Below are 24,871 nucleotides of genomic sequence, written 5' to 3' on the forward strand. Positions count from 1 at the left end.
TCCAGGGTTTGCAACACTATTAACTCCAAGGTGCTAGCAGCCCCTAAGGGCTTCTAATTACTGGAAATGGGTTTCCCAGTTGGACGTTCAGATTTACAGCAACAAGAGGCAGGGTTCTCAGAAAAGAGTGTGACGTGTCTGAGCTACAAGAGGAAGTGCCCCCGCAACTGGGTACTCACTGTTGTGCTTGAAGATTCGAATAGTTGCTCCTGACAGTCTTGCTCCAAGCACTAATGATGCATGATTCAGCTCATCGCTCAGTATCAGACAGCCCTGCACAAGGGGAAAAAAAATGAGGCAAAAAGGCTGAATAGACTGAGGTTAACAGCAGAGCAGTGTGATAAGACCACTCTTATTTGCCTTTAGTCAGAGTACTCTTCAAAGGGCTGTGTTTGTATTAGACGAGACAGCTCTGCCTTTAACTATCACTAATAATGCACATCCCAATATCCTGCCATGAAGTCAAGATCAGCGATTCACCATATGAATCCCGGAGGAGGAGAAGTGAAAGCCATACCTTACTAGGAAGTGCTGTGTGCTATACATGGCATCTACACACAGCTGGTCATAGTGTCAGTTTGTGAAAGCCGAGTATGTCTGAAAACAATTTAATCCATTCTCTCAGGGAGAAGATAAGATTCCCTAATGTCGTTGAACTAGCACCTACTAGTCCTGTGATCAGCCTTATATTAAAAGAAGGCACGGGTTTTGCTATTAAGCAATTACAAGGAGGTTCGTTAAAATCAGTGTTCACACAAAACGGAGAACAGGAAATGTAGCACAAAACAGGAAGTTTCCAATGCAGCCCGACTCACCCTCAGGAGGTCTGCATATTTCTGACTGCACAACCTTTATGGATTTCACACCATCCCCAGCTTATCTTTGGCTCTGTCTACTAGGAACTTGACCGGCTGCTGCTAACGATTGTCAGCAATGTGCCCATCCCCTCCAGAACCTGGTGCTGAAAACTGTAGAAAGGACACAACTGTTCTCAATCATGTTTTGCCAGTGTTGAAAAACTGACCATGTCCTACCTGCATCACAGTTATGCAGTTTTCAGCATCAGTTCAGGGTGTCTTGTTGCTGACAGCCCATGGGGAGCAACATATCAATTACCTCGTGCCGATGGAGCCTATGAGTCCCTCTTGCTGGCTGTGCTGACTAGACACTATTGGGATAAGGTTAGGTTCTATTATTGTGCTCTCAATCCCCTCACTGATGACAACAGTAGAATGGAGATTAAGTAGTAACTGAGGATGGCACTAAAGCTTTTGAAGAAGAGAGAAATAAAATACTCAAGCAGTTCATTTGTGACCAGCACAGCTGTGGTGACTTCTATTTTAGGCTTATCAAGTGTGATGTAAATGTCTAGTTACAGTGCTAGTCTTCCTGATTAGCTAATGGGATACCTCTGGACAGCTGAGGTTACAATTGCTGGTCATTACTCCTACTACACCCAAGGAGGTGCTAAGTGCCTCACAGATATTATAGCCTGGTTCATATTTGAGAATCTTGAGTCTACAGTTTAAGCAGGATAGGCGACAAGGAGCTCAAACAAGTGGAGAAGGAGAAGTTTCACCAAAAAGTGGAGACAATATGCATTAGTGAGGACTTTTCCTACTAAATTTAAATGTAAAGTTATCCAAAACAGAGCCAATTGATAAAATAGCCTGTGCACAAATGGGGACTGGGAGACACCAACCAAATTCCCTTTGAGTTTTGGTTGCCTTCTCCATGTTCCTATTAGTGCATCAAGCTATTTATGCTTCTATGAGAGGCCTTTGACTGGAATAGCTGGCGGTGCCACAAGTCAGGATTGAGAGTTGTGTGGATCAAGAAAGGTTAGTCATTCATTTTCAGTGTCATAAGGAGTTGAGAAAAAGACAGTTACCTTTTCCGTAACTGGTGTTCTTCAAGACGTGTTGCTCATGTCTATTCCACAATAGGTGTGTGTGCTCGCCACGTACACTGGTGCTGGAAGCTTTTCTTCTAGCAGTACCCGCAGGGGAGCGCCCTAGCGACACCTGGAGTGGCGCCTCATGGTGCAGCATAAGGGGCACCGCGCGCTCCCCCCACCCTCAGTTCCTTCTTGCCAGACAACTCCGACAGAAGGGAAGGAGGGCGGGATGTGGAATAGACAGGAGCAACATCTCAAAGAACACCAGTTACGGAAAAGGTAACCGTCTTTTCTTCTTTTCCGAGTAATTGCTCATGTGTATTCTACAATAGGTGATTCCAAGCTGCATCTGTTGGAGGTGGGAAGGAGTTCAAACTCTCGGGATGGAGCACGGCCCTGCTGAACCTGGCGTCCAACGAGGCCTGCGCCTTAGTTGAGTGCACCTTCACAATTGGTGGCAGAGGGATTCCCGCCAGGTCATAACAGGTATGGATGCACGAGGTGATCCAGTTGGAGAGCCGTTGAGTGGAGATCGGCCGACTTTTCATGCGCTCGGCCAAGGCGATGAACAGTTGCAAGGACTTTCTGAATAGCTTAGTCCACTCCAGGTAAAAAGCCAGAGCATGTCTCACATCCAGCGTGTGGAGGCAGCACTCCTCACTGGACGCATGGGGCTTGGGGCAGAGGATTGGCAGAAAAATGTCCTGACCCATGTGATAGGTGGAGACCACCTCCGGGAGGAACGAAGGATGTGGGCGGAGCTGGACCATACCCCAGCCCAGGCACTCTAGCTAAACTAAACCAACTAACTAACTACAGGTACCATACACTGACGTTTTGGGGACAAGCTCCAGCAAAGCTGGAGCAGAGCAGTTCTGAAGCACCTTCACTGGCGACAAGAAGGAACTGAGGGTGGGGAGAGCACACAGTGCCCTTCATACCGCACCATGGAGGCACCACCCAGGGGTCGCTAGGGTGCTCCCCTACTGGTACTGCTAGGGGAAAAACTTCTGGCACCGGTGCACGTGGTGAGCATGCACACTTATTGTGGAATACACATGAGCAATCACTCGAAGAAGAAATACACATTTGACAGCCAGAGGAGACCTTATGAAATGTTCAGAACAGCAGAACAATCAGTTTGACAGTGACGCTCCGAAGGAAAGAGGCTATCTTCTTGGGTTTAATAATTATTGAACACAGCAACAACCATGATGCTTAATTATCGCGCATATCCTATAACATTGCTATTACTGTAAGGGACGGAAAATGTTACAACTTTTAAGTTGATACAATCAACAAGAGGCAAGAATATCATCTATTAGGGTACATCTATACTTCAATAAAACACCCACGGCGCAGCCGCTGTGTATCAGCTGACTCGGGCTCAGCCTGCAGGACTAAAAACAGCAGTGTAGACATTCGGGCTTGGGCTGGATCCTGGGCTCTGAAAACCTCCCGCCTCATAGGATCTCAGAACCAGAGTCCAGCCCAAAGCCAAACATCTTCACTGCCATTTTTAGCCCTGTGAGCCTGAGTCAATTGACCTGGCTCAGATTTCATATTGCAGTGCAAACGCATGTCACCCAGCATCCCTCAATGTGCCCCTCCTATCTAAGTATATTTACATGGCCTTCATCACCATAATAGCCGAGTATTACCTAATTAGGTTTTAAAAAACCCAATCATCTGCAGACTGGGAAAGAAAAGAAAAGTCTTGGGCCTTGACATTTTAGCATTTGTGTTTCTTCAGAAGATCCAGAAATGCTGGTTAACCTCACTCACCACCTCTGAGGCTTCTTCTAGAGAGATACTGATGGTATATTAAATAAATCCATATTGGATCTATATCGATGAAATAAATACTCGCCTGTTACACTGTACTCATGGAGGATTTCAGTTACCTACAATAGATATCTGTTGGGTAATGGATAACCAGAATCAAGTATACACAAAAGAAGAGCCTATGCCACATAGAAGACAAGTTTAGGATCCAGGAAGTTTGCAAAGAAACCTGTATCAACACCATTTCACTGAGGGACAGGAAGTAGTGAAAAACCATGTGGAAAAGTTGTCACTGGCTATTTAAATCACCCATAGTAAAGCCTGTGGGATTCACACAACATGGCATTTCAAAGATATTAGGTTTCGGGAAAGCTAGATTTTGACCACTTAATACTTTTACATAAGATGCAATCGGAGGAAGTATTAATATCTATCAGTGTGGAAAACAGCTAGTAAATTCCAAGAACACACATAATTAAGGCTAAAGAGACCATGTATCTTCCAAAACAAAATGCAAAGGGCATGAAGTAGTTGCTTCACCAGGGACATGCTCCACAGTCTTAGAAGAGGAGACAGGACACAACCACACGACAGAGGGTCAGGTGAGACTTGTAGAAGAAAGACAAGGACATCCAAAAAAGCAGAATTATCTAATCTTAGACAAAAATGAATGGGGACTTTATAATTATTAGGCAAAATGAAAAAGAAAGCAGGCTTATTACTAAAAGGAATGAAAATAGGTGAAAATTACTCTCTCTCTCTTATGCATACAATTGACAAAAGGAAGATTAACCCTATTAACTTTAATCTTCAAACTATATCAGATGCAATCAATGCAAAGTGTCTAACTTAAGTGAGAATGTTTAAAAAAAAATTCTAAATTTCCATTGCTGCATCAGAGAGATGCATTCTCTGGTCAGCAAGTTAAATTATCCTTGCAGCTGACACTAGCTTTTTTTGAATTTTCATTCCCTCCCCATAGTCTCTACGAGCTCTTGAACTTTTCTCTCAAACCTGCTACTAGCATCTATTCCAGCCTTATTGTTATTAATGATATATAACAGGGTTCTAGAATGTCTGGAGAAAATAATATGAATACTTCAAATTTTGATGTACTATCTCAAATCTGGTCATTTTAGTTTCTATTACTGGATTGAGATGAAACACCTTCTGAAGACCCTTCTTCATCACACACCCCTAGAAATCATCTCAAAGCACAAATGTAAAACAATTAAGATCCTTGGATGAGAATAACTATATAAATGGTAAGTAACTGAAATTTATCAAACACTTGATAAATCTTACTCATTATTTCAGATTGTCTTAAATACAAAAACAAGGCATCTTGAGAAAAAACAGGAAACCTAGGACTCGAAAGACTTTACCATGGTAAATGTTCTCACACAGGGATAGAAAGTTATGGCAGCAGCTAAGTCAGCAGTATCTGGAAAATTTAAGCTATCATTTAACGTAAGTGCTAGTTTCTATAGTTGTGGAAATAACTTTACAATACAAACAAAGTGATCGTCTTCAATCTTCAGACAGCTACTGCAACCCTGGAAGCTGATCAGAGCTACCAAGGTGTCAACACAGTGAAATTGAGCAAAGCTTTCAGTTTCACTGATGCCCACAAGATTCTGAATAGCTTCAGGGAAACTGCCCAGAATCATGTCAATTTCACTTCTGCTGCTTGGGAAAATTGTAAGCAGTGTCAGAGGCAGGCACTGAAGGTATTCAAGAAAAGGACTAAACACAGAAAAAGGTAGGAGATGAGATGAAGCAACAGAAATTTGAAAGGTTCAAACACCATAGGAGGAATTCAGAGGAGTCCAAGGGGGAATAATTAGGAATAACAGGATGAAATTAAAAATGGGAAGATTTAAATTGTACCAAGAAAAAATCCTGTGCGAGAAAGATGTGCGAGGCTCTAGAATCATCTCCAAAGGGAAGGAGAAGTCCCATCAGATTATATTTAAATCTGAACAGGAGACAGCAATAGAACATATATTGTACTATACCAGCAGAGGCAGATGGATTAAATGGAGTTTAACAGGTCTTCTCCATCTCTTAATCTCCTGTGATTAGGTAACACCATTTAGTGATGCAAAAGATTCAGGCTGAGTTCTGTGCTGTCAGGCAGCAGACCTATTATTTTGCAGGCCTGGAAGATCATTGTATTCATTAATGCAGCACTATTTGGTGAGCAAAATGTTTGTTCTTTTATGGGTTTATTACATCAAACGAAATTTTTCTTCCCTAGTAATTACTGTCTGTATAAGAGATTATAGGTTTCCAAGTTTATGACTGGGATGCCCAACTTGGCTCAATTTTATGCCAGTTAGGAGGGGCATTCAGTTTCCCAGCAAGCTGTCAGAACAGTCTGTGGTTGGGCAGTTTACTGAAGTAATCACCATCTTTAATATCACGGTGCGGACTACAGAAACCAGAAGTCCCACAAGGTTGTGCTCTCTCTGAACACAAGAGCCATTCTGGAGCAATACAGGTTCTAGCACAGTGTCCCCAAAAGATCTGTATCTGCAAAGAACATTTGCAGTGACTTCTTTGGGGAAAAAAAAAAAAAGTGAGCAACCCCTAAAGAGTCCATAAGCAGAAATTTCGTGCCAGACACCCTGTTACCCATTCTCTCTGAAGCCATACCTTGCCAACTAAAGCAGGAATGTTCATTGAGTTGGTTGAAAACCCCATCCCATACGTCATTGCAGCCTCCACACCCAGGAACCTGGCCACTAGTTTTTCCAGCTCCTCATGCTTGTCCAGATTTCCTGCATGTAAAATAGCAAAAGAGAAGTCCAAAATAGACCAGATGAACCTGGGGCCAAATCTGTGCCACAAGAGGTTTTTCAACAGCTATGATCCAGAAAGGGGGGGGGGGGAAGGGGAGGGGAGGTCCAGTGGAAAAATCTGACAACATATTAATGGAAGACTGTTGTGGCTGTGTAAACTAAGCATGCCAGAACAGAAAAGGACAGAATTTATCTTCACTCTGTAGTTGTGATTTCTTTACTGCTTCATCTGAGGTTCAAAAACTGGAACCATACAATGTTTTGTAGAGACTAATGAACAGATTATGATTTAAGTATACACTTTGAAAACACCTGCCCCCCACCCAAACTTACCCATTTCCTGCCTAGTGCTGCATACCCCAGCTCCATACTGTGTCAGTACTTTAGCTGCTGCTTCTTTGCAAATTCCAGTGTTCTGAGCAAATCCAAGATAGTTGTAGGAACCCATGTTAATAACGTCTTTTATCACTCTCCCTGTGTACCTGTATTTCAATAACATCACATGTTAAGACACTGACAAACAAACCCAAGATCCAACTACACAAGAATACACTAGCTACCATCGGCCTGCTAGGAAATGCATGGAACTAGGAGAGACCAACAGCCTGCGTCCAGAAAGTTTACATGTATATGGTCCTTGTTTTCAAAACTGAAATAATTAGCTGAACAAGGATGCTCTTTCATTGCTGGGGTCTCTAATTCAAGTTACATGTATTAAAGGTATATAAGCCATTTTTAACAAATATCTGATTTCTCATCTTTTTTATGCTTATATATTTAAAAAAATTTAAATGAAGGCTAGAAGCTAATAGATGTTCTTTGGAATATTGTCTTATTTTTAAAAGAATGTTGAAGGTTTTTCCAATCATTTGTTAGCTGTGTCCTTCCTTCCCCTCCAGCCTCCCACCAGCAAATTTCAAGCCTTTTCTTTCCATTTTAAAAATGAATTCTTTAGACTAATTAGGTTGGCACTACCCCCAACAGGATATCCCCCCAGCACAAAGGAAATGCATCTGGAAATCAGCACTGGTGTGTTGCAATACAGGGCAAGAACAAACTGTAGTGGAAAAAAGTTGCATTGACTATAATACTCTTGAAAGCCAAGGACAGCATCATAAATTACACTGTGTTGGGCTGTACAGGTTTCTCACATACAGCCTCTGTCAAGGAACCTCAACTTTGATCTGTAGCAACCCTTGCTATTCCATTTCTGGTCTCCACCCCTCAGCTCTGCCAGTTTATTTCAGTCTTGACACAGAGCACTCTTGCTAAACTCAGCCTCAGACAATCATGTGGTGTTTGTGTGATGTGTACTGTTGTGACAATCGAGCCCAAAAATTTACCCTAATTGCATGCTCAGCTGTGAGAAATGAGTGAAAGTTAATGGAATGTCACAATATCCTGTAACAAATGTTGATAAGGAAAGATACAAAAGCAAGACAAAGACTGAATTAGTATAAAGAGGCCTACTGATATAATTCAAGGAATGTGTTAAGATCATGCCTGGTTAAACAAAAACAGCATGGGATCAGAAATCAGTGAACCAAAATTGGCATGTAGGAAGTTCAGTCTAATTGATGGACAAAGTAATGAGATGGGGTATTCCACTCATCACTCCTTTTTGGAGTTCTTAGAGACTTTAGGGAAGAAGAAAAAACTTTTTATCATCACTGCAGGACTGGTGGAAGAATTGGTGCCGTGACACTAGACTTTGATACTCCAGTGATAGCACGGGACCATTATCGCTGAACCAGCAAGGATCCTAACTTGATAAATGTGAGATCCTGCTGTATTCCCCTCCCTCATATACTTCTTTCTGGCCCTTATATCTTCCTCCTGCTCTCTCCCTCCCAGCTTTTCATGTGATCCTGAAGTCAACCATATTGCATGGCACCAGCGTGACAGAATGAGAACGCCCATCCAGCTCTGTTCGGCCTGAGAAGGACCAGTGAAGGAGAGGGACCTGCTCAGACCAACCAGATGATATTCATGGTGAGTTGGAGTCCAGAACAGCTGTTGTGGCCCACCTGTCAGCCCAAAGCATCCATCTACAACTGACCAGCCGCTCTGCATCCTGAGATCATCAACAAAAGCGGTTTCCCCCATCTTTCCTGCTTTAGACAAGACAGATATAGAAAGGATAGTAAAGTGACTCATTCCCAACTCAGAACTGAACAACAGAACTCACCCATTACTTCGCCACCAAAGACTGTTTGGCTGAATAAAAAATTAACTAATATTCAGTGTTTCCAAAAAAGGACTTTGATTATCCAAAACAAAGTTAACCTATCAATTTCAGTTTCAATACTCTCTACCTCATTTTGAGTATTTTCCTTTTGTGTGTTTCAGTCAAACTACTAACCTTTTGCATTAATTTTATAGTATACTTTCCATGGTTCTAAGCAGGCCGAGGTCTCTGAATACCAAACCCAAACCTTGTTTAAAACTATTTAATGTTGGACAGCGACTGGGTTAACTCCTTTGGCCTACACATTCAATCTCAATTAACACAACGGTACGCCCCAGGAGCCAGAATACCAAACTCTCACCATGTCAGAATAAAGTCACCAGAAGTGAGACAGGCTAAGCAGCATACGCAGTAAATGCTCTCACAAAGGTACTGGCCTGATTTTAACCACTGGCTTCCTGCTATTATGTGAACTCTTCCATACAAAGATACAAAACACTTCTAATCACTGTGTTTACAGATACAAGTATAAACTATTACACATGAGTCATAACCCCAGTGAAGAGGAATTGGCATCTCAAACTCTGAAGTTCGTTGGTTCAAATTTTGGCACTTCTACGAACATCAGAATGGCCATACTGGGCCAGACCAATGATTCATCTAGCCCAGTATCTTGTCTTCGACAGTGGCCAATGCCAGATGCTTCAAAGGAAATGAACAGAACAGGGCAATCCATCCCCTGACCTCCAGTCCAGCTTCTAGTAATCACAGGTTTAAAGAGTCTCAGAGCCCATTATGGGATTGGTCCCTGACCATCTTGGCTAATGGCCATTGATGGATATATCCTCCAGGAACTTCTGATACTATTTTGAACCCAGTTATAGTTTTGGCCTTCCTATGGCAACAAGTTCCACTGGTTGATTGTGAGTTGTGCGAAGAAGTACTTCCTTATGTTTGTTTTAAACCTGCTGCCTATTAATTTCATTAGGTGACCCCCTGATTCTTGTGTTTTGTGAAGGGGTAAATAGCACTTCCTTATTCACTCTCTCTACAACATTCATGATTTTATAGACCGCTACCATATTCCCCTCCTCCCCCCCCCCCCCCCCGCCATCACCTCTTTTCCAAGTTGAACAGTCCCAGTCTTCTTAATCTCTCCTCATGTGGAAGCTACTCTATACCCTAATCAGTTTTGCTGCTCTTCTCTCTACTTGTTCCAATTCAAATAGGTCTTTTTTGAAATGGGGAGACCAGAACTGCATGCAGTATTCATGGTGTGGGTGGACTATGGATTTATCTAGGGGCACTGATATTTTCTGTCAGTATATCTATCCCTTTCCTAATGGTTCCTAACATTCTGTTAGCTTTTTTAGACTGCTACTGCACATCGAGCAGATGTTTTCAGTGCACTATCCACAATGGCTCCACAACCTTTTTCTTGCATAACAGCTAATTTAGACGCCATCATTTTTCATAATAGTTGGGATTTGTTTTCCATTGTGCATTACTCTGCATTTATCAAAAACAGGAGTACTTCTGGCTCCTTAGAGACTAACAAATTTATTTGAGCATAAGCTTTCGTGGGCTACAGCCCACTTCATCAGATGCATAGAATGGCTGCAGCCCACAAAAGCTTATGCTCAAATAAATGTGTTAGTCTCTAAGGTGCTACAAGTACTCCTGTTCTTTTTGCGGATACAGACTAACACGGCTGCTACTCTGAGATCTGCACTTATCAACACTGAGTTTCATTTTCCATTTTGTTGTCCAGTCACCCCATTTTGAGAGAGAGAGAGAGAGAGAGACAGACAGACAGACAGACACACACACACTCTTCACAGTCTGCTTTGGACTTTACTATCCTGAGTAATTTTGTATGATCTGCCACCAGACTGTTTACCGTTTTTCCAGATCATTTACAACTATGTTGAACAGCACTGGTCCCAGTACAGACCCCTTAGGGACCCTGCTAATTTACCTTTCTCCACTGTGAAAACTCACAGTTGATCCCTACCCTTTGTTTCTTATGTTTTAACCAATTATTGATCCATGAGAAGACCTTCCTTCTTATCCACTAGTCTGTGCAGGACCTGCTGCTCCTTCAAAGACTGTTTCGTCGCCCTCAGGCATTCTCCACTCAAGACTAATTGTTGGGAATCTTTCCTCAAGCTTTAACTCACGTAAATGTCCAATTGTAGTCATGGGAAAGTCTCTCCATCATGTCCACTTTGGCCCCAGGCACACTGCAGATTGGTCTGTTCCAGCTGTCTCGAATGCGCATGTAGAGGTTCCTTGTGTAGAAATTTTCGAAGTCCTGATACAATGGGACAAAGTCCTGCAAAAGATACATTAAGGACATTCAAACAAGAGAAAAGATCATATGCCTAGTCTGTTGTGATACAAGGAGAACCAGTTTTCTGCATCAGTTTGGGATGCACTTTTAAGTGCACTCAAGAAAAGTGCAATATATGATACTGAACACTTTTCAGCCACTGATTTTAAAGAACTTCACTGAGGTCATTCCCTACATATATCACTGCTAGAAAGCTAAGGCACAGGGAAAGCCACTTGCCCGACTCCACATAGCAGCAGAACCTAAACCTCCCAATTCCTAGGGCAGTGCCCTTAGCTACTAGATCATATTTCAATCCCAGGAGATGAGTAAAATTTCCTCAGTTGTTTACATCGCACTGTAGAGAGGAGATGGAGAAAAGGTGGCCACCGCTGGGGCCCACTTTCCCACCTCCTCCTCTTCCAGTGCAGCAGTTCCTGTTCAGTGTGTGTTCAGCTGCAACTGAGAGCAAGGAAATCTTATGTATGAAAGTACCCTTTGTACAGTTCATTTTCAGAACAACATACTTTATCACAATTAATACAGCAGCATTAGAATTCCTGTGGAAATTAACTTCTAAATTTCCCAAACTTGTGTTCAGAATCCCAATTGTAAAGTTGCATTCTGACAATCTTCTCTATAGTTTGCATTATCACTTATATCCGACAAAGTCTGTTTGCACAAATGTTTCCTGAACTCCAGCTTCCCTTCCAACGTATCTCTCAGGAAAACCAAATGTATGTCTTAAATGGATAACAAGGAAGAACTTCAAGCTGACTGACATCACTGACACCTCTGAGTACATGGTAATCTATTCCCTTGGCCCACTTCAAAAGCTTGAAAGGATAACACAATTTCTTTATTTACTGTTCAATTAAAAGGAAGTTAGACATCAGAAGACCAATGAGACTATGGAGAATACACTATTCACCTTTCAGTGAAAATGACCTACACAGGGCAAAAAGCTGGAGTTTATGATAGAGGAAGACAGACAGGAAGAAAATCCATGCAAGCTGTTTTTCATATTAGAAATTCAGGACTCATCTGGGGAATTATTAGCTAAGTAGGAAAAGATGGGGATCAATATGAAAATTGAAAGGTGGATAAGGAACTGGTTAAAGGGGAGATTACAATGGGTCGTACTGAAAGGTGAACTGTCAGGCTGGAAGGAGGTTACTAGTGGAGTTCCTCAGGGATCGGTTTTGGGACCAATCTTATTTAATCTTTTTATTACTGACCTTGGCACAAAAAGTGGGAATGTGCTAATAAAGTCTGTGGATGACACAAAGCTGTGAGGTATTGCTAATACAGAGAAGGACCAGGATATCATACAGGAAGATCTGGATGACCTTGTAAACTGGAGTAATAGGATGAAATTTAATAGTGAAAAGTGTAAGGTCATGCATTTAGGGATTAACAACAAGAATTTTGGTTATAAATTGGGGACATCAGTTGGAAGTAACAGAGGAGGAGAAGGACCTCGGAGTATTGGTTGATCACAGGATGACTATGAGCCGCCAATGTGATTTGGCCATTAAAAAAGCTAATGCGGTCTTGTGATGCATCAGGCAAGGTATTTCCAGTAAAGATAAGGAAGTGTTAGTACTGTTATACAAGACACTGGTGAGACCTCATCTGGAATATTGTGTGCAGTTCTGGTCTCCCATGTTTAAGAAGGATGAATTCAAACTGGAACAGGTACAGAGAAGGGCTAGTGGGATGATCCGAGGAATGGAAAACCTGTCTTATGAAAGGAGACTCAAAGAGCTTGGCTTGTTTAGCCTAACCAAAAGAAGGCTGAGGGGAGATATGATTGCTCCTTATAAATATATCAGAGGGATAAATATCAGGGAGGGAGAGGAATTATTTAAGCTTAGTACCAATATGGACACAAGAACAAATGGATATAAACTGGACATTAGGAAGTTTAGACTTGAAATTAGACAAAGGTTTCTAACCATCAGAGGAGTGAAGTTCCGGAACAGTCTTCCAAAGGGAGTAGTGGGGGCAAAAGACATATCTGGCTTCAAGACTAAACTTGATAAGTTTATGGAGGGGATGGTATGATGGGATAGCCTAATTTTGGCAATTAATTGATCTTTGATTATTAGCAGGTAAATATGCCCAATGGTCTGTGATGGGATGTTAGATACTACAGAGAATTCTTTCCTGGGTGCTGGCTGGTGAGTCTTGCCCACATGCTCAGGGTTTAACTGATCGCCATATTTGGGATCGGGAAGGAATTTTCCTCCAAGGCAGATTGACAAAGGCCCTGGAGGTTTTTCGCCTTCCTCTGCAGTGTGGGGCACGGGTCACTTGCTGGAGGATTCTCTGCACCTTGAGGTCTTTAAACCACGATTTGAGGACTTCAGTAACTCAGACATAGGTTAGGGGTTTGTTACAGGAGTGGGTGGGTGAGATTCTGTGGCCTGCATTGTGCAGGAGGTCAGACTAGATGATCATAATGGTCCCTTCTGACCTTAAAGTCTATGAGTCTGGCCTGTTTTGTTGTGGAGCTCATATGAATGAATGAAGAATTAATGTTTTGACATTAAATATAAGTAGAACCTCAGAGTTACAAACTGACCACTCAACCACACACATCATATGGTACTGGAAGTACAGAATCAGGCAGCAGCAGAGACCAAAAAAAGCAAATACGGTATAATACTGTGTTAAATGTAAACTACTAAAAATATAGGGAAAGTTTTAAAAAAAGATTCCACAAGGTAAGGTAACTGTTTCTGTGTTTGTTTCGTTTAAATTAATACAGTTAAAAGCAGCATTTTTCTACTGTATAGTAAACTTTCAAAGATGTATTAAGTCAATGTTCAGTTGTAAACTTTTGAAAGAACAACCATAATGTTTAGTTCAGAGTTCTGAACATTTCAGAATTACAAACAACCTCCATTCCCGAGGTGTTCATAACTGAGGTTCTACTGTACCATGGAAGTAAATCTTGATTGAGAGGAAAGTATTGGCTCCGTGCAGCTCCCAAAAGCAGTGGCATGTCCCGCCACCAGCTCCTAAGCGTAGGGGCAGCCAGGGGTCCACACACTGCTCCTGCCCCCAAGTGCCACTCCAGTGGCTCCCATTGGCCGTGAACTGTGCCAATTGGAGCTGTAGGGGCAGCGCCTACAGACAGGGCGGCGTGCAGAGCCACCTGGCTGCACCTCCGGGTAGGAGGCGGAGGAGGGACAGGTCGCTGCTTCCGGGAGCTGCTGAAGGTAAGCACCACCTGGAGCCTTCAACAGAGCCCCTCCCGCACCCCAATCCCCTGCCCCAGCCCTGATCCCCGTCCTGCCCTCTAAAACCCTCGATCCCAGCCCAGAGCACCCTCCTGCATCCCAAACCCTTCATCCCCAGCCCCATCCCGAAGCCTGCACACTCAGCTGGAGCCTTCACCCCCCCCATGCCCCAATCCCCTGCCCCAGCCTGGAGCCCCCTCCCACACTCCAAACCCCTCAGTTCCAGCCTAGAGCACCCACCTACACCCCAAACCCCTCATCCCCATCCACACCCCAGAGCCCGCACCTCTAGCTGGAGCCCCCCCCCGCCGCCTGGAGACCCCTCCCACACCCTCAACTCCCCATTTCTGGCCCCATCCCAGAGCCCACACCCCCAGCCAGAACCCTCACCCCCTCCTGCACCCCTCTTTGTGAGCATTCATGGCCCGCCATACAATTTCCATACCCAGATGTGGCCCTCGGGCCAAAAAGTTTGCCCACTGCTGGTTTAGGAACGTCAAAGGACTTTTTGGGACAATACATGTGGAGTGGATTTCCTAGGAAATACTTGGGAGTGTAGGGAATGCAAATGACCTACTTCAAATTAGGCCTGTCGATTAATCGCAGTTAACATGCGAGTAACTAAAAAAAATTTTATCATGCTTAATCGCAGTTTTAAATTGCACTGTTAAACAATAGAATACCAATTGAAATGTATTATATATTTTGGATGTAGAAAAACATTTTCATATATATTGTATTCTGTGTTGTAATTGAAATCAAAGTGTACAGATTACAAATATTAGCACTGTAAAAACGATACACAAAATAGTATTTTACAATTCACCTCATACAAGTACTGTAGTGCAATCTTTGTCGTGAAAGTGCAACTTACAAATGTATATTTTTTTTGTTACATAACTGCACTCATGAACAAAACAATGTACAACTTCAGAACCTACAAGTCCACTTAGTCCTACTTCTTGTTCATAGACTCATAGACTTTGTTCAGCCAATCACTAAGAGAAACAGGTTTGTTTACATTTACAGGAGATAATGCTGCACTCCTCTTATTTACTATGTGACCAGAAAGTGAGAACAGGCATTTGCATGGCACTTTTGTAGCCGGCATTGCAAGGTATTTACGTGCCAGATATGCTAAACATTCATATGCCCCTTCATGCTTCCATGCTGATAGCGCTCATTAAAAATAATGCATTAATTAAATCTGTGACTGAACTCCTTGGGAGAGAATTGTATGTCCCTATCTCTGTTTTACCCACATTCTGCCACATATTTCATGTTATAGCCGTCTCAGATGATGACCCAGCACATGTTGTTCATTTTAAGAACACTTTCACAGCAAATTTGACAAAACGCAAAGAAGATACCAATGTGAGATTTCTAAAGATAGTTACAGTACTCGATCCAAGGTCTGAGAACCTGAAATGCCATCCAAAATCTGAGAGGGACAAGTTGTGAAGCATGCTTTCAGAAGTCTTAAAAGAGCAAAAGACTGATGCAGAAACTACAGAACCCAAACCACCAAAAGTGAAAAAATCAACCTTCTGCAGGTGGCATCTTACTCGGATAATGAAAATGAACATGTGTTAGTCCGCACTGCTTTAGGTTGTTATCAAGCAGAACCCGTCATCAGCATGGACGCATGTCCCCTGGAATGGTGGTTGAAGCATGAAGGAACATATGAAACTTTAGTGCATCTGGCACGTAAATATCTTGAGACTCCGGCTACAACAGTGCCATGAGAATGCCAGTTCTCACTTTCAGGTGACGCTGTGAACAAGAAGCAGGCAGCATTATCTCCTGCAAATGTAAACAAATTTGTTTGCCTGAACTATTGGCTGAACAAGAAGTAGGACTGAGTGGGTTTGCAGGCTCTAAAGTTTTGCATTGTTTTATTTTTGAATGCAGGTTTTTTTTGTTTTTTTACATAATTCTATATTTGTAAGTTTAACTTTCATGATATACAGATTGCAATACAGTACTTCTATGAGGTGAATTGAAAAATACTATTTCTTTTGTTTTTTACGGTGCAAGTATTTGTAATAAAAAAACAAAGTGAGCACTGTACACTTTGTATTCTGCGTTGTAACTGAAGTCACTATATTTGAAAATGTAGAAAACATCCACAAATATTTAAAAAAATGGTATTCTTATTGTTTTTAATCGCTTGACAGCACTACTTCAAATCCATCCTTTTGAAGCTGCACTTCGAGAAGAGATCCATTGTCTGGAGGATTACCTATACAAGGTCTCTTCAAAAAGCCAGACTGGATAAATGAGTGATTCAGAGTCATGGGTTTTTCTTGTTCAGAGCAAAGGGTGTGATGAACTCAAAACCACAGTAAAGGCCCTGGTAGAGTCTGAAGGCTGCCTCTTCCAGAGCCCATTTTGCAGCTGGAGTGATCCCTGGTAAGCTTATTAGCATGCGTGGAGGTTCTTTTATTATTTTAAAATTATTTCCTCTGTATTGCTTTGACCTTAAGAAAAATATGTTTGCTTAGAATGAAGGGTGTGGTAGCTTGTAACTGTAGCAATTACAGGCAGTGTACTTGTCTTGGAGGGAAGCAAAGCATATCTCCTTATGTGGATTGTCTTTTGCTGGGATTAAGGCAGAGAAGGCAGGGAAGTGGTTTACATGTAAATACCCAGTCAGAAGAGAAAGAGATGCAGGTCTCCATCCAAGAAAACCAATGGCTTAAAATCCAGAAGCGCAAGAGTTGGTGCCCTTGTAGACCACAGAGAAGGAATGCAGGCACAGTTGCCCTGAACTGTGACAGTGGGAACAAGGATTTCCACGAGCTCAGATTCAGCCATTGCTTCTTCCACCACAGTATTTTAAATCTGACCACATAATGCATAGTGACAATTAAAACTTAACGATAGTCTGGCATTGATCTCTATGCATCTGCGTGCCAAGCCCTTTCTCAAGAAACTCATCTTGTCAAGGAGGCTTAGCATAACTTCATTCTATTCAGCCAGAAAACTTTGTAAGCCTCTAATCATGTGCAATAGCCTCCCAAGTGCACACAGAGTCCTATCCTTCTATGTCGTCGCCCCAAAGCTGTAGTCTCATAATTCTTAAATAAGGAGCAGCATGCTGCACTTGCCAACCCCTTTGTAGGATCAGGGCCTTAGATTATAAACTCTTTGGCCCAGTGACACCTCTCTACTGTAAAGCACTACAGCACTTCTAGGGCGCACATACACAGTTTAGGATTTATTTACACATTCAGGAGCCGAGCACACCTGGGACACTACGTAGATATGCTGTATGCTACATGGATATGTCCATCCACACAAAATGTACTGCATCTATTAAAGCTTTTTGTTCTTTGCCTGAATGATTAAAGCAACAGCTGCTCCCTAAAGGTAAACAGCAAAAGAAAAGATATTTGTGTGATCCTTCTGCTTTTTAATATTATTTAAGGTATATCTGAACAGTTTTTTCTAAAAAAAAGTGTTCTCTCGGTTTGTTTGGGGGGTTTTTTTTTTGGAACCTTAGGAATGTCAAGTTGTGTCCTCCCTGTTTTTGCTGGAGGTCACCTTGGGAGGACCCAGAAAAGTAAACTGGAAGTTGTCAAACTTTAAATGAAAGGGCAGAGGTGCTGAGTCTTTAACAAAGGGACATGTCTTCCCAACTGTCTGGGGTTGAGTTAAATAGTAACAAAACCAGAATTTTAAACGGTCTGAATAAGAATCACTTTCCTCCTCAACTAATTAGCTTCTGCTTGCTTTGTATTTAATGTCATGATTTGAACCGACCAGTCTGCCACATACTCTTCCCTGAAAGATTGTGTAGCTAAGACATGAATCTCTAGTGTACAAAAACCCAAAAGACTTTTCAGAGAACTTCAGGTCTTTATGGGTCATCATAAAGCTGTAAAAGGGCACAAATGTCATTTTCTCTAGGTGCCTTAGGCCTTGGCTACACTAGCAGCTGTACAGCGCTGAGAGGTAAACCTGTCTTCGTACAGCTGAGTAGGGAAAAGCGCTGCAGTCTGTCCACACTGACAGCTGACAGCGCAGTGGTGTGGCCACACTTGCAACATTTGCAGCTGTGTTGGGAGCGGTGCATTATGGGCAGCTATCCCAGCATTCATGTGCCTGAACATGCTTTTCAAGATGGGGGGTAGAGAGAGTGCTTTTTGGAGCATGTCAGCTCTCTATTTTGCAAGTTCCGAACTCCCGGCCTCCTGCTCATTCATTCACTCACTCAGGCCTTGGCTACACTTGAGAATTCACAGTATTGAATTACACTGATTACACTGGCGCTTTACAGCGCTGCACTCGCTGTGCTCGGGGGAGGGGAGCGTTTTCACACCCCCGAGCGCAGCAAGTTGCAGCGCTGTACAGCGCCAGTGTAGCCAAGGCCTCAAAGCCAGCTGCAAACTGTTTGCTTTTCTCTGTGGTATGAGCTTTGAAACCGGCACTTCTGCATTCCTGCAGCCGGTCACAACAATGGAGAGGATTGGCCACTTGACAAGGTGATCAGTACAGCGCTGCAAGCATTTGCACTCACACCCGTGAGTCGTAGCTGTGACGGGTAGGATTACAGAAACCCCCTTGGGAGCTGCCACCCAATGTACCAAGACTACCCCTGTTCCTGTTTTCCCTGCCAGCTCAGGAGTTCAGCACCCTGTCTTGTTGAGCCAGACACTCCCGTCTGGTTCCAACACAGACCCAGGGTCTGAATCACTTGTCCCAAAGCTGCAAGTTTGCCTGACAACAGCTCACAGTAGTGTGCTTGTCCTTAGCACTCAGATGCCCAACTCCCAATGGGGTCTAAACCCAGATAAATCCGTTTTATCCTGCATAAAGCTTATGCAGGGCAAACTCATAAATTGTTTGCCCTCTATAACACTGATAGAGAGATATGTACAGCTGTTTGCTCCCTCAGGCATTAATACATACTCTGAGTAAATTACTAAATAAAAAGTGATTTTATTAAATACAGACAGTAGGATTTAAGTAGTCCCAAGTAGTAACAGACAGAACAAAGTAAGTCACCAAGCAAAATAAAATAAAATGCACAAATCTATGCCTAATCAAACTGAATACAGATAATCTCACCCTCAGAGATGCTTCAGTAAGTTTTTTCTCAGACTGGACACCTTCCAGGCCTGGGCACAATTCTGGGCACCAGGTTAAAGATGGATTCCAGTTCAGGTGACATGATCACATGTCACTGCAAGACTTCATTACTCACTTGCCAGCACACACATATACAGGAAGACTCACAGGTAAATACAGCCATCTGCAGACAATGGAAGTCATCAAGATTCCAAACCATCCTTAATGGCCCACACTTTACATAATTACAATAGGCCCTCAGAGTTATATTTCATATTTCTAGTTTTAGATACAAGAGTCGTACATTTATACAAATAGCATGATTACACTCAGTAGATTATAAACTTTGTAATGATACCTAACAAGAGACCTTTTGCATGAAGCATATTCCAGTTACATTATATTCACTTATCATATTTTTATAAAACCATATAGACTGCACAACGTCACAGTAGCCACTCCGCTGCAGCTGTTATTCCTCTCGGAGATGTGGAGTACCTGCAGCAGTGTACCCAGGGAGATACAGTGCTGTAAGTGCCCGGCCAGTGTGGACGGGGAGTGAGTTACAGCGCTGGGGGAGGCTTTACAGCGCTGTAACTTGCAAGTGTAGCCAAGGCCTTAGAGCAGAGGTTGGCAACCTTTCAGAAGTGCTGTGCCGAGTCTTCATTTATTCACTCTAATTTAAGGTTTTGCATGCCAGTCATACATTTTAACGTTTTTAGAAGGTCTCTTTCTACAAGTCTATAATATATAACTAAACAATTGTTGTATGTGAAGTAAATAAGGTTTTTAAGATGTTTAAGAAGCTTCAATTAAATTAAAATGCAGAGCCCCCCGGACCAGTGGCCAGGACCCGGGCAGTGTGAGTGCCACTGAAAATAGGCTCGCGTGCGCCTTCAGCACACGTGCCATAGGTTGCCTACCCCTGCCTTAGAGTCTAATGTATGTGAATTGAGGGCCATAAACTCAGGACTTGTTTACACAAGAGATTTTTCCAATTATAAAGACATGCCCTCAGATGTTGTGAAGGGCATAGAAGCAGAAAGACACACAGGAGCATTAAAAATATAGGAGAATTTTATTTTTAGTTTTAGTTTTTAGTTTTAGGTTCCATAGGAACTGAAGTTACTTAACTTACCAAATTCCCATAGCAGCTTCATAAGAATATAGCTCCCAGATAAAGTAAAAAACCCAGTCAGAACAAACCCTTGGTCTGGTTTACATGGCAAAAATTATACCAGTACGAAGTAGTGTATGAATTTAAACTTAGTTATACCAGCATAAACTTCCCATGAGGGCATCTCTATTTCAGGATCAGAGTGCCTTTTTCCACATTAGCTTATGTTGCTTTGAAAATAGTTTAAGCTAAGCCAAAAAAGCCACTCTTCTGGAATAAGTGTCTCCACTTGGGGAGGTTGCACTGGTATATCCATAGTAATTTAACTAGACAGAAAAACTGGAAAAATCTCTTGTGTAGACAAGCCCTTTGTCTAACCTGAAGAAGTGAGCCCTGTCAACCTGACTCAAAATGGAGTCTCCCAACTAACAAACATTGCCACTTCCCTCACCTCTAGGAGAACTATCTCCAGTACAGCTCTCCCAGTGTAAACCTATTAGCTCAGAGGGAAGGACAGACCAACCCTGCAGAGCATACCCTGCAGCTGGTTTCTATCACCACCCTTCCCTTGGAGCTTAAAGGAAATGAATACCAATTACCTGTTTAGCTTTGCACCAACCACCACCATAGGTCTTCCCATTCCCAGGGATAGAGTAGTCAGTCACATACAGATCACTTTTAAATGGGAGTAACATTCAATCCTACCTATCAAGTGCAATATGGGTTTTCCAGATTTAACTTACACAGTTACTGGGCAGGTTTGCTGTAAGTTCCAAAGGTATGTGCTTACTGCATGTTAGACATGGACAGGCTTCCTTCAAGCTGATAAAGGCTAACAAAAATTCTCAACAGTTTAAATGCCCTAGAACAAGCTGCTAATTGTCCTCAGAGGATGTGTTTCATAACAGCAGTTACCAGGGAAATGTCAGTTGGATATATTTTAAAGGAAGCTAGAAACAAAATTTTTCTAGGAATCGGTACAAGCACAATCTGTCCCGCTTCCTCCTTTTGTGAGCTGTATATAAGCAGCAGTGAAAGGATATCAGGCTTATCTGGAATGTTATTAACTCCCCCTGCAATAAATCTAAGGATACTATAGGCAAGCCAAAGGATACTGTCAAACTAAAAAACATGTTTGAAAATCCAAATTAATCTAGTCCCTTTCACTTTCTGGTTCTGTGCAGAACCACAAAGCTGAAATGTTAGGTGGCAAAGAGGACATATTTTCTTTGGGGATTAAACTGATTTTTTTCCAGGTGAAAAGTTATTTCTATTAATACTAGTTTATTTTTTTCAAAACTATTACATTTTGGACCTAATTCTAGCCCATGCCTCTATAAACTACAATGAACTAGGAAATACCCTATTACACAGCCACTTTGAAGTAAACCCATGATTTCCAGTATAAGTTTGTTCTATCTTCTATTAAATGGCCAACTGTATTAAGCAACTTTTTTTTGCTCACCCCTTGGGTGGTTGTTTAAGATAGGGTTTACTGTATAAAGCATGGCAAACATGTATGACTAATAACTACATATAATAAACTCATTGCACATTGGTCACCTAGACAGCAGGATCTTCCAAACACTTCCTATCCCCATATGTTGTGCTGTTCATCTCCCAGGTAACTTACAAACATTAACGAAGTATTACTTCAGAAATCTAAATTCAATGCTTTTGTTCAATCTGCCAGTCACTTGTATCTGCATGAGGAGAATAAAAAGCTTCTTATTTCCATACTGTTAGAGACATCAAGGCTGGGAGAGACTATTTTAGGCCAACTGCCTCTATCAAGCACTGATTTACTTGCATTATGAAACAAGTTTCAAATTATAAAATAAAAGAGTCACTTCCTCTCTACACAAGGAAGTCCGTTCTTTGCCCCTGTGGGTCAACTGGGCAACTAGTCAGGACCCTGAAAGATTAAATATTTGAAACTTCTTAAAGGGACACTGCTTCAAAATGACAGGTTTCAGAGTAGCAGCCGTGTTAGTCTGTATCTGCAAAAAGAATAGGAGTACTTGTGGCACCTTAGAGACTAACAAATTTATTAGAGCATAAGCTTTCGTGGACAACAGCCCACTTCTTCGGATGCATATAGAGTGGAATATATATTGAGGAGATATATATACACACATACAGAGAGCATGAACAGGTGGGAGTTGTCTTACCATCTCTGAGAGGCCAATTAAGTAAGAGGAAAAAAACTTTTGAAGTGATAATCAAGATAGCCCAGTACAGACAGTTTGATAAGAAGTGTGAGAATACTTACAAGGGGAGATAGATTCAATGTTTGTAATGGCTCAGCCATTACAAACAATGCTTCAAAATGGTGTTCAATAACTTTAAAAAACTACCTTAACCCACAAAGTGAAACTGGTTTCTACATCAGGTTCATTACAGCTTGCTCTCCCAAACTTCTAGGCAGATTGAGGGAGCCTGATGCACAGTCTAGTACTTGCAGCTCACAACTTGTTCCAGAAGTCACGTGCACTCGACTAAATTCACCTTATAGTAGGAGCAGCTACTCCAATCTAGGCATGAATGTGAGGAAGTGCACCAGGTCGGCATTTCATCATCACTGCTAACATTTTTTTAAAGGGAGTTTCCTGTTTTTAGTGTATTGCACCACATCCCCTGATCCTCCCCTCATAACCAACCACAAATTGATTCCTCTTTTAAATTAAAAAAAAGCCTTATCTGCAACTCATGACCCAACACAAGATCCATATCCACCATGTTGAGGAATGGCTCCCAAGGCCATCCTCCACATACCTGCTCCCAAAGGGTTTCAAGTCACCAGTTATCTCCCAAAACAAATGCATTTCAGGGAAACATTAAGAATTTAGGCTGAAGGACTACTCAGGACAGAAATTCTAAATATACATTACGTCTGAAGTAAGGGAATCCTAATTCAGTATCTCTTTAGCTAATAGATATTCAGGATAATCCCCCTGTATTGTGCACTAGCATTCACTGAGTAACCAACCTCAATGCTGTAACCCCAATCCTTCCCACCTCAGCTCCTACCTACAGACTGGGTATCCCCTTTATTTAGTCATGCATGACACTGCATTCCACATTCTGCAGGACAGCAACCATATTTCATGTGCATTGTCAGGTGGTGCATTTTGTGATTGGGGACAGTAACTTAATAAAGTACATTTAAACGGGGGGTGGGGGGGGAATGAAAAGAGAGAGAGAAGAGGACACGGACATTTTATTCATCCTTCCTGGCAGGAAGCATACTGAGTTTATGTAATGTTACTCCCCAGAAAAGCATCTTAAACTCCACTGTTGCACAAAACATAGGAGCTTGTAGCAGCCCCCATTTTAACAGAGATGAGACACAGGGAGACTATAGAACCTAGCATGCAATGAAGCACGTTGATGAGAACATCCAGCGAAGAATACAGAGTGTGATTCATGACCAATAAATCTATACTGAAGGTTAGAGCAGCTATGGGCCACATTTGCCCATGCACTTTAGCTACCCTACTCTAATCCTCACTTGAAGAAAATAAATCACACTGAACACTAACTCAAAAGCAATATTTGACCCCCTAAATCTAGAGCCTTTTCTTGGAAAAAAATTATTTCCTCAGTAATTTGACAGTTATTCCTATGCTTTCTCCCTGTATTGCTTTTTGTTTACTACAGACACAAATACAGGGCCAGATCCTCAGTGGCATAAATCAGTGCAGCTTCACTGAAGTCAATGAAGCTATGCCAGTTTACACTAGCTGAGGGTATATCTTATAATCTTATTTGGGCAGCAAAAAAGTGTTCAATGATCCCAACATTTATTTCCACATTTCAGAGGTCATGTTTTGGGACAGAAAAGGAAAGTGAGGATATTCAAGCTCTATCTTCAATCTCAGAGGAACTGGATATTTCTGTTAACATGGTTGACAATGAAACAATTACCAGTGTGGACATTAAAATGGTCATCAGTGAGCCTCAGAGTTAGCACTTCATTGAGATTATCAGGTAATTAATTAGCACCTCGGTGCTATTGTTTCAAACTGTCTGCAGATTACTCCAACCAGCTGTGCAAAGGCTCATATTTGGCAGGTTCTTTTTGCACCCATTTGGACTAGAAATAGAAACATTTTAAATTGGTACTGCTGGCTGACATGCCACTGCGCACCAGTTCAATCCCACCCGCCTGTCCAGCAACTACCTTCTGTTCCTCTCTCTCTGATGCATGGTTACACTTCTCGATCTTCCACTGTCGCAGAAAGTCTCGCAGATATCCAAAAAGGGTGAGGACACCGTAACCCACGTACGTCAGCACAGCAACCAGCATTGGTGTTTCCTCAAAAGCTTCATTAAAGGGTCTTTTATATAATCCTCCATTGTGGGCAATGTGATGAATCTAGAATAGAAGGTTAAAACTGGAATTAGAAGTTACTAGAATGGGGGGA

General features: G+C 42.1%; 1 protein-coding gene across 1 annotated transcript in view; it reads right to left on the reverse strand.

The window, feature by feature from the left end:
* SPTLC2 (serine palmitoyltransferase long chain base subunit 2) overlaps positions 1-24,871 on the reverse strand; it is a 115,518-nt gene that overhangs the window by 69,142 nt on the left and 21,505 nt on the right. The window contains exons 2-6 of the mRNA XM_005301661.4: positions 24,628-24,822; positions 10,855-11,009; positions 6,820-6,968; positions 6,341-6,465; positions 180-273 (exon numbers count right to left, since the gene is read on the reverse strand). Coding sequence (XP_005301718.3) covers positions 180-273; positions 6,341-6,465; positions 6,820-6,968; positions 10,855-11,009; positions 24,628-24,822 — 718 coding nt within the window. The remainder of the gene's footprint in view (positions 1-179; positions 274-6,340; positions 6,466-6,819; positions 6,969-10,854; positions 11,010-24,627; positions 24,823-24,871) is intronic.

The sequence above is a fragment of the Chrysemys picta genome, chromosome 4 (assembly GCF_011386835.1).
Source record: "Chrysemys picta bellii isolate R12L10 chromosome 4, ASM1138683v2, whole genome shotgun sequence".
Taxonomy (NCBI): Eukaryota; Metazoa; Chordata; order Testudines; family Emydidae; genus Chrysemys; species Chrysemys picta.